The sequence below is a fragment of the Perca fluviatilis genome, chromosome 12 (genome assembly GCF_010015445.1).
Source record: "Perca fluviatilis chromosome 12, GENO_Pfluv_1.0, whole genome shotgun sequence".
Lineage (NCBI taxonomy): Eukaryota > Metazoa > Chordata > Actinopteri > Perciformes > Percidae > Perca > Perca fluviatilis.
Window position 1 is genome coordinate 32128085 of NC_053123.1, and position 14214 is coordinate 32142298.

The following is a 14214-nucleotide window of genomic DNA, read 5'->3' on the forward strand; positions in this document are numbered from 1 at the left end:
CATTCCAGGCAACCCGAAACACGCATTTTCACAACCTTCTACCCGTGAATATATAAAAATACAAGTTTTAACTCCAATTTGCCAGTAAAATCTGAGCGTTTTTTCACACAGCAGACATTCTGAGTTGGAAAGCACATCTGAAAATTGAATAGAGCTGTCGTGTTATCATATACACCTGTGTTTAACAACTCAAAATCCTCACTGAAAGGAATAATGATACAAACAACTTTTTAGATTGGAATTTTTCAGCCAAACTGAAAAACATCCATGTTTTACAGATATACTTCTTTGTACTGACTTGTTTTTGGTGTGATTCCATTTCTTTTTGTCAAGCTACTGCTGTGAAATGTGTTTCGTAGTGACAAAGGCATGGAATATTCTAAATTCGCAATTCATACTTTTTCCCTTTTTCCCCGTCAAACTACCAAAAGTGGATTTGGAAACGCTCTAAACGCACCTGCGCCATGCGTGTCACGCTGTGCGCTTAGATCGTTGAAATAGGGCCCTATAATTTCCTCCTCGACTCCTACACCTGCTTCCTTTCCTCGCATCTTAGCAGGGATGTGCAGAGACATTTTGGGCGGCAGGGCCTCAAGGAAAACAATGGCTTAATAGTTAATAAATAATCATTAATATGAAATATGAACAAAACTCTCAATCTATTAACACAACTCTGACTACCTTACCAATTGATCTTATTTCCCTTACGCAATTGTTTAATAGTTTTTAATAAACACAAAATGATATAGTTCACACATAAGCTTTTTAGTATTCACCAGGTTGATCACAAACACCAAAGGAAACTCTGCCACAATGCGCATGTTTTCTATGCTACTAGTTTCAAGTATATATTTAGAACAAGTGACTGTACTAAGGAGAGCGACATAGTTTCACTAAGAATTTGTTTATTTTGCAAAAAGTCTTTTTTATAAAATAATTTCAACAAAAATCTTCACAATAAACTGACAAAAGCTGTTGCTTTAATTTTGTTAATTTTACAGGAAAAAAACCTGAAAAACTCAAAATAATGAAGTTACTGTTTAATACAGGACACTCTTCTCATGTTTGGTCAATCTAGAGATGTTGGTCTATTTTGCTTCTATGTCTTCTTTTACTCTTATTGAAATAAACTTCCAAAATAAACACTGAGATGGTATTTGGTTTAGGCTGCATCTTGAGATTTCTTCTAAATTAATGCCGCAATATCGATATCAAGGTATTTGGTCAAGAATATAGTGATAACTGATTTTCCCCCTATCGCCCAGCCCTAAGACAAATGATAAGTTTCAAAAATGGGAACATTTGTATTTTTTAGGGACACCTGTGTTTTTAGTGACACCTGTGACACCTGTCTATAGCCTCATTTGATCCTACAGTGTTGTTACACTGCACTTGCTTTTGGATCATGACAAAAAATAATGCAAAATGATTATCTTAAAATAAAAGATATAGTGTCTCTTTCATCACATACATTATGAACAAGTATCTAAGCGGTCTTGAAGAGGATTCTCTTTTTCTGTTTCTCATTTAGACTCGGTCTTGACTAGTTCTGGTCTTGGACTTGACAAACGTTGACTTGACTACACCACTATTTACCTTCTGGCAAGTCAGCAGAGCATCTCATGAATAACTGTGGCAGTTTGAGTTTGCAGATAATGTAGCTCTACACTGAACAATAATTGTTGCATGGCACAGGCTTTAACACCTGTCTCATTTAGTTTGGTTGAATCACACTAGGGTTGGTTTTCCCCCTTGGTGCGGTTCGTTTGGGCAGGTTTGAATGCAACAATCCCACTCAGACACCCAGGAGTATGAAGGCTAATAAGACACCTAAACAATGAAATACGTTTCCATCATATTTAACCCTAGCCCTAGTTACTCTCTGACTTTAATTAATCCCTCCTTTCCTGACCCTATTTACAGACGCGACACCTTTCTGGATGACATCACATTACCTGCCAGCAAAAGTTGTACCACTGCTCTTTTTATTTAACAAAGCCCTACTGCCTCAACAGAGTGGCCCTATAATATTTAAATGAATGAAAGGGCTGCGTTTTTTCACAAAATCTTGTCTAATGCAGCTTCATAGCTCTGAAATGCCTATCACTTAGTGAGAATTAGGGATGATGGAAAACGGCCAGTAAGAGTATCTGGTTCTGTCTGTTTAACTGATTAATGCCCTGCAGGCTTGTAACCCCTGGTGACCCGTGTTCTTAGAGACACGGTAAACACATTCTCTCAACCCCCCCCCCTTTGTAGCTTTTACTGTTACTGTAGTTTTATTTATTTTTTGTTCTGTGTTTCAACGTATCATTATTGTCTCTTGTGGTTTTTCTTGACCAGTCCAGACCACTCCACATGGAGTTACATTATGAATATGTCTTGTTTATTATATTTCATGCAACTTTAAAAAAAAAAAACACAATGCTATGTACAATTGAATGCATAATGCAATGCAATAATCTTTCTAATAAAAATGATTTTAAATGGCAACCCATCGCATTCACATAATTCGTTGAAAATAAGGTAAATGTACCTGACATTTATATTAATAGTGCTTTAAATATTTGTGTCATAGTAAGAAATGTGATACAGGGATCAAACATGAATGGCACTAAAGTGAAAAAACAACTTTTCTCCCTGAGCTGAAAGAGAACATGATCTTTTGTGCTGACAGTTGTATCTGATAAACAACAGCTGATGGTTTTCTCTACTTGACGGGAAAGTGTGGCTGTTCAGGGGCATCTTTTTCTCTGTGAAACAGGAGCCCAGCAGGCCTGGACTTTCTGTTAGCAACAACATGGACACTAATCACAGAGATGATGCTGTGACCAAACATAGAGACATAAGTTCAAAGCTGTATTTGTGAAATGTTTCCATCAAAAGGAGAAATGGTTCCCTGGGAAGAAAACACCATTCATAAGTGTCAGTGAATTTAAAACTTGCATTAAACCGGTGATTACCTAGAGACAGTATATGGTGCTTAGGACTCTTTGCAGAGAGGAAAAGTGTACAACAAGCAATAGCTGAAACACAGGTCTTTTAATTGATGGGTAATCATATCTTCACTTTCTGTATTTGATAATTCACTCACTGAACAGCAGGAACATATTCATTCATTTCTCCTTAGACCGAGTCTGATCTCAGTCCCTCCACCGCCTCTCTACAGCATGTTGGTCTCAGAGGAGCCAGGCTGCAGTATCTGAAGAGTTACAATGAGTTTAACTGCTTTTCTAAACCAGGGGTACAAGAAGGCATAGATCACAGGGTTTAGACAAGAGTTAGACAAAAACAGAATGACTGAAGCGTCTAGAAGTGGAGCTACAATCCAGTTGTAATCTAACCATCCTATGATGTATAACGGGGATATACATATTAGAAAAACAAGTACAAGAACACCAAGCTTCCTGGCTGCTTTCAACTCTGATTTCTTTGCCTTTGGAGTCACTGAATGCTGGAGTGTGACAGCTGTAATGTGAGAGCGCATGGCACGAGCCTGAGACACAGCCACGGCAAATACTCTCAGATACAGAGCTACGATAACAGTAACTGGAACAATAAAGTTAAGAAAAAGATCAAAAATCAGTAAGCCGTTATCAGGGGACAGACCACATGCTCCATAGCAGGGTTTATAACTCCCTGTTTGAGTCGGAAGATCCTTTACAATGAGAAGGCTGTAGGTAAAATACCAGAGCCAACACAGACAAACACAGAATTTAACTCTTCTCACAGTGATTTTAGTGGTGTAATGCAGAGGGTAACAAATAGCCACATAACGGTCAACTGATATGAGAACTATGTCACCTATTGAGGCTGAGGGAATGATGATGGAAATAGAAATATATGTAGCACACACAAAGTCACCAAAAACCCAACAGGATGTTCTGTTGAAAATTTGTACCGGCATCAGCACGAGGCCCACTATAAGGTCTGAGACAGCCAGAGAGAGGAGGAGGATGTTGGTGGGTGTGTGGAGCTGTCTGGAGGGAAAGAGAAAAGCACCATTTAACCAACAAGAGTGACAAAACAAGTATTCAAAATGAAAATACAAATCCACATGAGTTTATATATATTCCGTTCCACCACATCAGTAGTAACCATATGTTTAAGTGTAAACAGTTAAAATGACTTGGTTGAGGTCACGGTGGACAGAAACAATGCTTAATATTATATATTATATTGTTAAGAGAGTGGACATGAACAACAGTCTCTGGCATCAAAGTCAGACATTTGGAGCAACATTATTCAGTACTAGCTCAAAGACAATTCTTCTAAATATACAGCGGCTGTTCATATTTTTAAGTTACAATTCCTGTACAGAGAAGCTGAGAAGTTAATATCTGCCTGAAGTGGGAGATAGAGATGATGATGAACAGGTTGAGAACCACAGTGATTAGAGAGATGGAGTAGAACATAATGGTAACTGTTTGGGGCCAAGGCGAGGACTTTATACAGGAGGTGTTTGGGAACTGTGGAAAGCAGAGCTCGGGTCTGTCCTCAACCTCCATCTGCAGAGATCTGCAGATAGCTGCAGCTCTGGCAGCTTTCTGAACAAACCTGAGTCATGTAACTGAATTATCTCTCTCACATTCTCTTCATCCCCTCCTCTTTCTCAGTCCCTGTTTGACTCTGATGTCCCTCCTCCCTTGCTCTGCACATCCCACCATCATCATTGCTCTCTCTGTAACCCTGCCTTTCTCACTGTCTCTCTATCCAAGCTCTCTTTTGTCATTTTCTACCCTTGTTTCCTTTCCTTTGTCCTATTATTGTCCTACGGATTACTTTTCAAGTTTCTAAAACAGTAGTCTTGCTTTTCCAGCTGTGTCTACGCAGCCCTTTGGAGACCAGTCTGGCTACCCCACAGATGCATTCTGGGATAGGAAAAAAAAAATTTAATTTCTTTAACCCAATCACAATTGACTCGGGAGGCACAAAAGTCTGTATGCAGAGACGGTGTCTCTGCAAACACTCTGTTTTGTTGACACATTTGCACCTGACAAATGAAAACGCCACATACAATAATAAATTAACTCACAAAATACAGTGATGTGAGCCATTTAAATTAGATGTATATATGGTTAAACATAATGTGCTCTACTACAGTATCACCGTGTGTATTTTTTCCATAACAATCCCACCGATAGGCCCAGAAAACTCTGCTGGATATCTCGAATCAGCCATTTGGAGATCAGCAATGTTTCCTCTCTAGTGTTTAGCTTAGTGCAGGGCCAGTGAAACCATACACGACGGTGGCTAAGCTGTGTCTTTCTACCCAGCTGACCAAATATGGTCACTTCTGTCTTCAAAATACCAAGATAGTGTTGGCCAAAATGCAAACTCCCAGAATCAAAACAGCAGTCAGATGCTACGTCCATCATATTTACAATCTGTGGTTTGCTGTCCGAGGAACTAGCCATTTGAGTTCAGATATTTGCATATTTGGCTAACATTTATTAGCTTATGTTAATTGTGAGTGAGAAGATGGTGAGGCTAATGTTAGCTAACATCAGACCATGTGCTGACCTCTGCTTCGTCCCGTCTCTTCTTCATCAGTGGTAGTAGGAGAGAAGCTGCAGCTCTGGAAGCTTTCTGCCAAGAAATGTCATGCAACTGATTTTTCTCTTTCTACCATTTTCATTTTCTCCACATTTAAACTTCAGCATCATAATCTCTGTTGGACACTGATGTCTTTCCTGTCAGGGTTGTGAAGGTTCAGACCCAAATTGCAGAGACAGCAACAGCCAGGATAGAGAAACAAAAGGTCTTACTATGTACTACTCCAAGGAATAAACACTGGAAAACTATTACAGGATGAACATGAGGTGCCAAGGGCACAATGACAAACAAAGAGACAAAAGAACTCAACATGACAGGTTAAATACACAAGGAACTAGACAAGGCACAGCTGGAGTGGGCAGGGAACTGGAATAAATGATTGGGTAACAAGACTTGCAAAACAAAAGGCCCTGTCACACCGAGCTGACAGCCAGTAACTAGTGGCAACAAAGGCCGACTGTGGCGTCGGCCCACCTCGTCTTGTCCCAAAATTAGCACTCGGACATGCCACAGAGACTACAGCCGATGGCCAAGTACCATGTATGTTATGCGCATCAAGCAAATGAAATAACTACCAATAAATACCAGCAGGTGGTGGTAATCTATTGTCATTCAACAGGCTGTGACGGGAAATCGGAAGAAGGATGGGAAATAGTTTTAACATGACTTTAAAATCGACATAAACCGAGCCAAAATGCTAGTGTTACCATTAGTTAGCTCGTTCTTGTTTCCTAACTGTGTCACAAGTTATAAGAGCTTAACGTTAGCTGGCAGCTTCATGGAGACAGCTAAAGTTTATGTTAGCTGCCCTACAGCTGTCAGAGTTAGCTTCTACTTCATATATTACCTTCTAATAGCTGTATTCTCAGCCCTCTGCTTGATTCCCTGCTGACTTCTAACTATTCTGATTCTCGGCCTGCTAGCATAGCCTAACAGTCAGCAAGCCTCAGGCCTTCCCACCTCCCATCTGTCCTCTCCTTTTCAGTCTGCATGAATTTCGCTGGCGTAGTCTTGTTGTTAGCACTACAAAATAACACTGAAAGCATTCACTTGGCCAAAAGATGCAGAACCAGAAAAACCCAATAGAAATTCCCAACTTCGCCCCAGGTGTATCTGTTTAAAACACAGACTCAGACAACTTCTCTCTTTTGATGTTTTATTTAATTAAGCAGCAGTAGAAACATGGGTGTGGGTAGCTCTGCTACGTGTGTTTGTGTGTTGTCAGATCTCGAGGACACACACACACAATCTCAACCGGATCGTCATCGTCCAAACTGCGACCTCTCCTTTTTCTTTCTCTCACTTTTTTCTCCGGGGGGTGCGCGCGGTGTGAGGTGCGTGTCCGCGCTATTCTCCAACATGTACTCACAACAATGGGAACCAGAATCAGCTTTAAATACAGTCCTAATCTAGTCCTCATTAACACGGGCCCAATTATAGTAACTACATGAAAACTTCACGGTTGTTGCATGAAATGTCGTTTGTGTTTAGCCTACATCATCATTTTCTATCATGTGAAATAAGAGGCCAAGCCAGCCTGGTTGTGCAGGTGCTCCCCAACAGTCAGCTCACATGCTGTTCATAAGGTGCCTCTGCACCCCTTTTGTTTCAGACCCTCCCACCAGCCTTTGGGCCACGCCTCCTCATTTACATTGACATGTGTCAAGTCCAAAAGAAGTCAATGTTAAATTGAAATTCAAAAGCCAAATATTAAATGAAAATTAAAAGCCAATGATAAATTGAAATTCAAAAGCCAAATATTAAATTCAAAAGCCAAAGCCAAATGGAAAATTAAAAATAAATAAATAATATTTTTAATTTCATCTCACTTTGTTTTCTCTTTGGACTTTCAATTTCTCTTTGGACTTTCAATTTGAATTATGAATAAATATTTACTCCATATACATTAACCTAAAACTAACTTAATTAAAATGCCATGGCCCATACTTATACATAATTATTAGAATATAGACATTAAGAGAATAAATTGTTATGCAAGTACTTTTACTTTTAATACTTAAAAGAACATTTAAAATCAGTAGTTTTTACTTTTATTTAAGTAGGGTTGTCATCGTTGTACTTCTACTTTTGCTAAAGTAAATATGTCTCTGGTTATTGGTACTTTTACTTAAGTACTGAGATTCAGTACTTCCTCCACCACTGCTGCTGAGCTACACCAAACTCTTTGGTACAGTGGGTTTTATGATGAGAGGTGAGTGTCTGGCATCGTAAGGAATATTGGTGGTGGTAGAGTGTGGTCCCCCCCAAAGACCTTTAAGATGTCTATCATAAAGTGCTATATACATGTATGGAATTATTATTATTATTATTATAAGAACTGTGAGAGTGAACAATAACAGTAAAGGTTTGGGCCTTAAAACCAAAATACCAGTGAGTTAAAAACTCTGTAGAGCTGAGAGGAGCTGCACAGTCGTGGGATAATTCTCTTTGGATTTGTGACTGGCAGCAACCCCTCTCACATTACACATGCTAATTGAATCCCTTTTTTTTAAATCTAAAAAATTACACTTGATTAAATTATTGCATTCTCAGACACAATATCAACTGAAAAAACAGTCCTGTTCAGTAATGATTACATCATATGTTGATGAGTTCATGCTGATGCTTATTTGTCTTCACACCTCTGCTGGCAGTGACACCTCATTGGTCGAGATGTCATGTGACTAACCCATGCAAGTGTGAACAAACGTCCTGTCCAGAGGGGTTCAGCACACCGCCTTTAGGAGCCACTAATGGGCTGCAAACATTGTTCATAGAGAGGCAACTCAAATCTCACGGGACCTGTTGGGAACTGTTTGTGTGTCTGACGATGCCCACTATACACAACAAAGTAAATGGTCATTTAGCCCATCAAACACTGATCTATTGGGAGATGAGTTTTGGCACTTCAGTTTTAGCTCTGCTAATTAAGACACCAAAGCATACACACAAACGTTGCCTCATTTGCCAACTTGCTGAAGACTTTGTTTTAATGCATTTTTAATTTTTAATACCATATGATTGTAAAGAGCGCCTAAAGTTAACTTTTTTGGCCACCAGCCACACAGGCTGGGATTAGGGTCCCATTTGAAAATAAACTGTGATTTTTTTTATTTTATTACTTCATTATGTCCCCTTCTGCATTACGTGTGAACAGAATGTACAAATGTACTGATCTAACACAAACCAAGATCTTTTTCTAAACATATCTAAGTAGTTTTTGTGCATTTACCTAACCAAACTGCGACTGTTTAAAACTAGTTAGGTCAGTTAGGGTTAGATATGAAGGCAGAAAATGCTCCTGTGGGTCGTATTTCCTCTGTTTGCTCTGATGTCTACATTTGACCAGATCAGCGGGAGAATGGTGACTCGTAGCCACATGCCATCACCGTCCAACGTCAACTACATTAATTCAAAACCCATCTAGGGCTATGTTTAGACGAAAACACAAAAGTGGCGTTGCATTATCACTTTTATATATTCACTTTTTATTCCGTGTTGAGACGAACATCACGACAAGTAATAATCAAGAATGGGAACATATCAATTCCTTCAGTGGCATCTGTGTTTCTTGTTAATAAAGTTAATAATATGGCCTAATTTGATCTTACACTCAAAAAGGAAAATTAGCTGGTTATTACATAAAAAAAAGCGTAACGTGTAATTTTAACAATAATTTCATGTTTCAAAGGTGAACGTGATAAAATCATGTAGGATAAGCATGAAATTCAACAAATTAACATTTGTTAAATTCAGTCATGTTGAGATAACGTGATTCAATATAGTCAGACTGATCTTGCACCGAAGATGGACTAGCGAGATCACGCGAGATGACAAACGTGTGCCCAGGAAAATAACGACATTATCACGTGAAGAACATGCCTGGCGTGCCTGGAATTCATTTGGAAAAGGTAAGATAAAATCTGTTTTCATCCATCTAAAGGCAAACAAAACGATGTGTATAAAGTCATCAGCAGACTGATCATTTTCAGCAATATTTGGTCATGCATGTTTGTTATTTTTGTACTCCTAAATGTCATGCTAGCATATTCATGTTAGCTAACGTGCCGATAGTCTGCTCGCAGTTAAGCAAGGTGTTTCTCTACCATTTGCGCCACGTTTTGCCGGCCATATGCTTGTACGTGTCCAACACATTATTTTATATTGTTTGGCTTAAAACTCTCTGGGGTCGCGCGTTTTGCTCGATTTCTTTTCTACATAGCAACAAAGTAGACTTAAAATACTCCGTCATTTTTGGTCATACAGACTTAAGAAATATGAAAAAATAAACTGTTAAATGTCTTATTTTTTATGTGTCCACTTACAATCGAAATAAAACATTGTGCTTTTGTAAAATAAAGAAAATAAACAGGGTGTGCTTTCTGGCTCCGTCACCGTGAACTTTTTTTTTGGAGCACGTCTCTAAACTTAAACAAAACTCAGCGAATACTATTCACCCAGGCATGAGCAATATATCTTTATAATCATTTAAGTGTGTACTTTTAAATTCTCTGATTCATAACAAAAACACATATTCTCTGTTTATGTAATCTGTATGAAAAGAGAGAGATGTCAGTCATTCTCGTTCTCATTATAGCTTATTATCTTTTAATGTGACCATGCCCATGCGTTATTCAAACGCAAATGATCTGAGGCGATCCATGCAAACGTTTCAACGCCCCCACATCAACTCGATAAACACAACAAGTTTAATCAGATTACAGTACTTTACGTCGTTTTGCAAGGCTGTGAGGAATAATCCTGGGAAATGTACCTCCGAAGTGCTGGTTTAAATTAATTTCGAGGAGCAACTGAATAGTAAGTTTTTTTTATTATTAAGTGCTTGTTCTAATCGCGATATGGAATAGTGTATGCACACCGCAAAAAGACTGTTTTATGAATCGCGTCTATGTGTGAATAAATGAACAGCTTTTACCAAACTATAATGCTCTACTGAGATGAGTAAAAATCGACTGAAATATGTTGAAATAAAATGTCTTTGTATAAGCAACGTATTAAACTGCAAATTAACATTTATATGCCCTAATATATCCTAAAAACAACACGATATGCCTATGTTACAGACGAAATATGAAAGACAACATTTCATTGACTAGTTTTGCTCAAGTGTGCAGTGGTCATTATCACATTGCAATCAAGAGACCTATACCAATATTTTTGAATACATAAATAATACATAAATATTTTAATGGTTGTAAATTAAATATGTTAATGGTTGTAAATTTATTGGATCTCTTTCAGAACGTCACTTGTCTGCCATCCAACCACATGAGTACTGGTGAAGGGGGTCATCGGCCATCATCAAGTTTGTGATTTCAATGGTTATTTGAGGTTTAAGTTTAGAGAATTTGTCTTACTGACTGATTCCAATGTTGACATGCTTATGATGCTAGGGTCCAGCTAAACCTGTATTTGCCCAGTTTGTTTAGATTTCTTTTTCTATTGGGGTGGGGGTGTGGGAGGGATGTGGAAGTGTAAGGCGTGTAGTCTATCTCTGTCTGGTAGATATGACCTACTAAAACATTTTAGACTTCAGCACCGGCATATGCAACGTTACCCATGCCCACACATAAACTGCCCATGTACTTTTAAGACATGGAATGCTTTGCACATTCATTTAAGTAGAGTCCATCCTAAACAAAACACCCAGGAGCTACAGGAATTGTCAACATATAGTTGTCATTTGTGCACTTGTAGTGATCTTCCTACAGAGAAGGATTATTTTTCACACATTGGCACTCATTTGAAGAGTAATGAAACTGTTCCTTGTATGTTTGGGGGTTGTAATTTTCAAACAAATGTATACGGAACATTTTACTCTCACAACAACAGGAAAACACAGTCGACATACATTGAAAGATTTCAAGCCAGACGTAGTTAGAAACACTCGAGTTTCACAAGAATCCTCTTATAATCCTGAGGAAGATGCAGGCAAACAAGATGACTCTGCAGTTGAAGCAGACAGTGCATGTTCAAATAGTGATGTAGATGTAACCATTAACTTGCCTGAAGTAATTAAGAATAATTTTGTAGCAGCGTTGCTCAAGTTAGAGCATTTTGCACATGTCCCAGGCAAAATAATTGATGAGTTCTTAGAGGAACTGCACTACTTAAGTTCAGCAACATTACCCCTCTCCATTGACATTCTTGAAGGGGTATTTCAGAAACATAGTCCCACAACTGATAGGTCTGCGGTAACAGAAGTAGCAACTGCTCTCTGCACTTCTAATCCATTGCTCAAAGCCATAGAGAAAAAGCTCAATTTATCGCCGCAACAAGTATTATCAAGAAAGCTTTAACGTTGTAGAACCCATTGAATGTGTTCTTGATGCCAAAGAAAACAGAAGTTTTCAGTATGTTCCTGTACTGAAGTCTTTGCAGCAACTCTTTAAGAAACATGTTGTGGACAGGGTAGATGAAAACCACAGAGCACAGAAGAGTAAAATGGCGAGTGGTGAACACCACACTTACAAATCTCCTCAGGATGGTTCACACTTCCAGCAAAACATTTTTCTGTCAGGGGATGAGATGAGGTTATTGTTACGTTTATACATAGATGATTTTGAGGTTTGCAATCCTCTGGGTACTTCTCGCAGGAAACATAAGCTTTGTGGAATCTACTGGACTCCAGGCTCACTATCATCAATTTACTTGGCATTGTTGTGTAAAACTGATGATGCAAATAAGTATGGTTATGACCGTGTCTTACATCCTCTTCTTCAAGACATGAAAACTCTGGAGCAAGATGGAGTTTTCATTCCATTACTTGGCAGATTTGTTAAAGGTACGATTCAGGTTGTTGCAGCAGATAACTTGGGGGCTCACAGTATTGCATTTCACAGAGCTTTTCTAGTGGATATATCTGCCGATTTTGCACAGGAAAAAAACAGACATCCAAACAAAAGATTTAAAATCAGGTGCATTCACCCTTAGGACAAAAGATCTCCATGACTCTCATGTGACCTCAGCTCAGGAGAATGGTACAAGCTGTTTTGGGGTGAAAAGACATTGTGTTATCACCAAAACGCTTGCCCACTTCAGCGTTCACACAGGCTATCCACCAGATACTATGCATGATTTGTTTGAGGGCATAGTTTGTCATTTGTTTGAGTGGAGCTAGCACGGTGTTTGGCATTGCTTATATCCAAGAAGTATTTCAGTCTTCAAACCCTCAACAAATCCATCCTGCAATTCCCTTACAAGTGGGCTGACAAGACAAATAGGCCACATGTGATCCCACACACCTTTTCAACCAGGGCAACAATAGGTGGAAACGCCCATGAAAATTGGGCTCTAATAAGACTACTCCCATGTACCAAGAACTCTCCTGGTGTGCAACTGGTCCCAAAACATCATTATTTGGAGCACTATCCTCAACTGATAAGGATGTTTGGGCCTCTTGTGTGCCTCTGGACAATGCGTTTTGAGGCTAAACACAGTTTTTTTAAGCAGGTTGTGTGACACACCAATTGCTTTAAAAATGTGCCCCTCTCGCTAGCCACTAAGCATCAGCTCATGATTTCATATCACTTGAGATCATCCAGTTTTGAAGAAACATCCCTAGAGGTTACAAACGTCTCAACAGTCCCTCTGGATGTTTTGAAACAAGAAATAGCTCAGACTATCGAAAACAACTTCCCTGGTACAACTGAAGTTCACCTTTCCAAGTGTGTGTCAAGCAAAGGTGTACATTTCAGAAATGGGATGATAGTTGCTCATGGTTCTACAAGTGGACTCCCTGACTTTGAAGAGATTCTTCAGATTTGTGTTGTTCAGGAGAGACTGTGTTTCATGGTGAGAAGGCTTTCTGGGTGGTACAGGGAACATTTCAGAGCGTTTGAGCTGAGTGTACATCCTACCAGAGAAACTGTTCTGATTGAACTGGCCGATGACTACTTTGTTGGACCTCTGAGACTGGTGACATTAAAAAGATACATAAACATAAGGTTTGTTTTCATTAATATTGAATGGATCTCAATGGACTCTCTTATTTCAGGGAAGTGTGACTTCATAATGCCACATTTATTTCCCAGCTCTTTATTTTGATTTCATATATTCAAATGAATGGAGCATAATTGGTACAGATTCAGACCAAAGCAACAGCAGAGGGATGGCACAGAGTCACATACAGCGGCACCTTTCTTCAAATCATTCTCCTCCTCGTCTTATTTTCTACTCTCTCCTTCTACTCGTCGTTTTTGTCTTTGTTCACCAACTGGTAGTGGTAGTGCAGCCCTGGCCTTGTTGCTTTGATCTGCTTTGATAATCTCGGCCCATTCATTTGAATGCAAAATGGAAGTGAAACAGTTTGGGAATAAGTTTGGTATTATGAAATCACAGTTCTCTTATTTGTTTCAGGATTTTTTCATAGCCATATTTAATCGGCATGGCATTCCCTACTTTTGTACTCATTGGTGTTTTAAAATCAGATTAACCTTGTTTAAACTTAATTTTCTATATCCTCATTCAGGCGGTCGTGAAATGGCTGCTCCAGTGAAACTCTATCCAATCATTCTTGGAGAAAACGATTCCCAGAAATTGATCCTTCCAGATGGTATGCCAGAGACTCTCATCGAACTCATACAGGAAATTAAGAGACAATGTGGAGTAGATGGGGACTTCAGGCTTCAATTCATG

At 39.0% G+C, this 14214-nt stretch overlaps 1 protein-coding gene across 1 annotated transcript; it reads right to left on the reverse strand.

Moving 5' to 3' along the window:
- Positions 1 to 3163: 3163 nt before the first annotated feature.
- LOC120570291 (trace amine-associated receptor 13c-like) lies at positions 3164 to 4508 on the reverse strand. Its single transcript, XM_039818555.1, has 2 exons — positions 4345 to 4508; positions 3164 to 3980 (listed from the first exon to the last, which is right to left on the reverse strand). Exons 1-2 carry the CDS (start codon positions 4506 to 4508, stop codon positions 3164 to 3166), a joined length of 981 nt encoding a protein of 326 aa, XP_039674489.1.
- Positions 4509 to 14214: the final 9706 nt, after the last annotated feature.

Coding starts and splice junctions, on each gene's coding strand:
- LOC120570291 (XM_039818555.1), bottom strand. CDS start 4,508: ATGGAGGTTGAGGACAGACCCGAGCTCTGCTTTCCACAGTTCCCAAAC. Junction 3,981..4,344: donor ATCTCTATCTCCCACTTCAG/GCAGATATTAAC, acceptor CTTTCCCTCCAG/ACAGCTCCACACACCCACCA.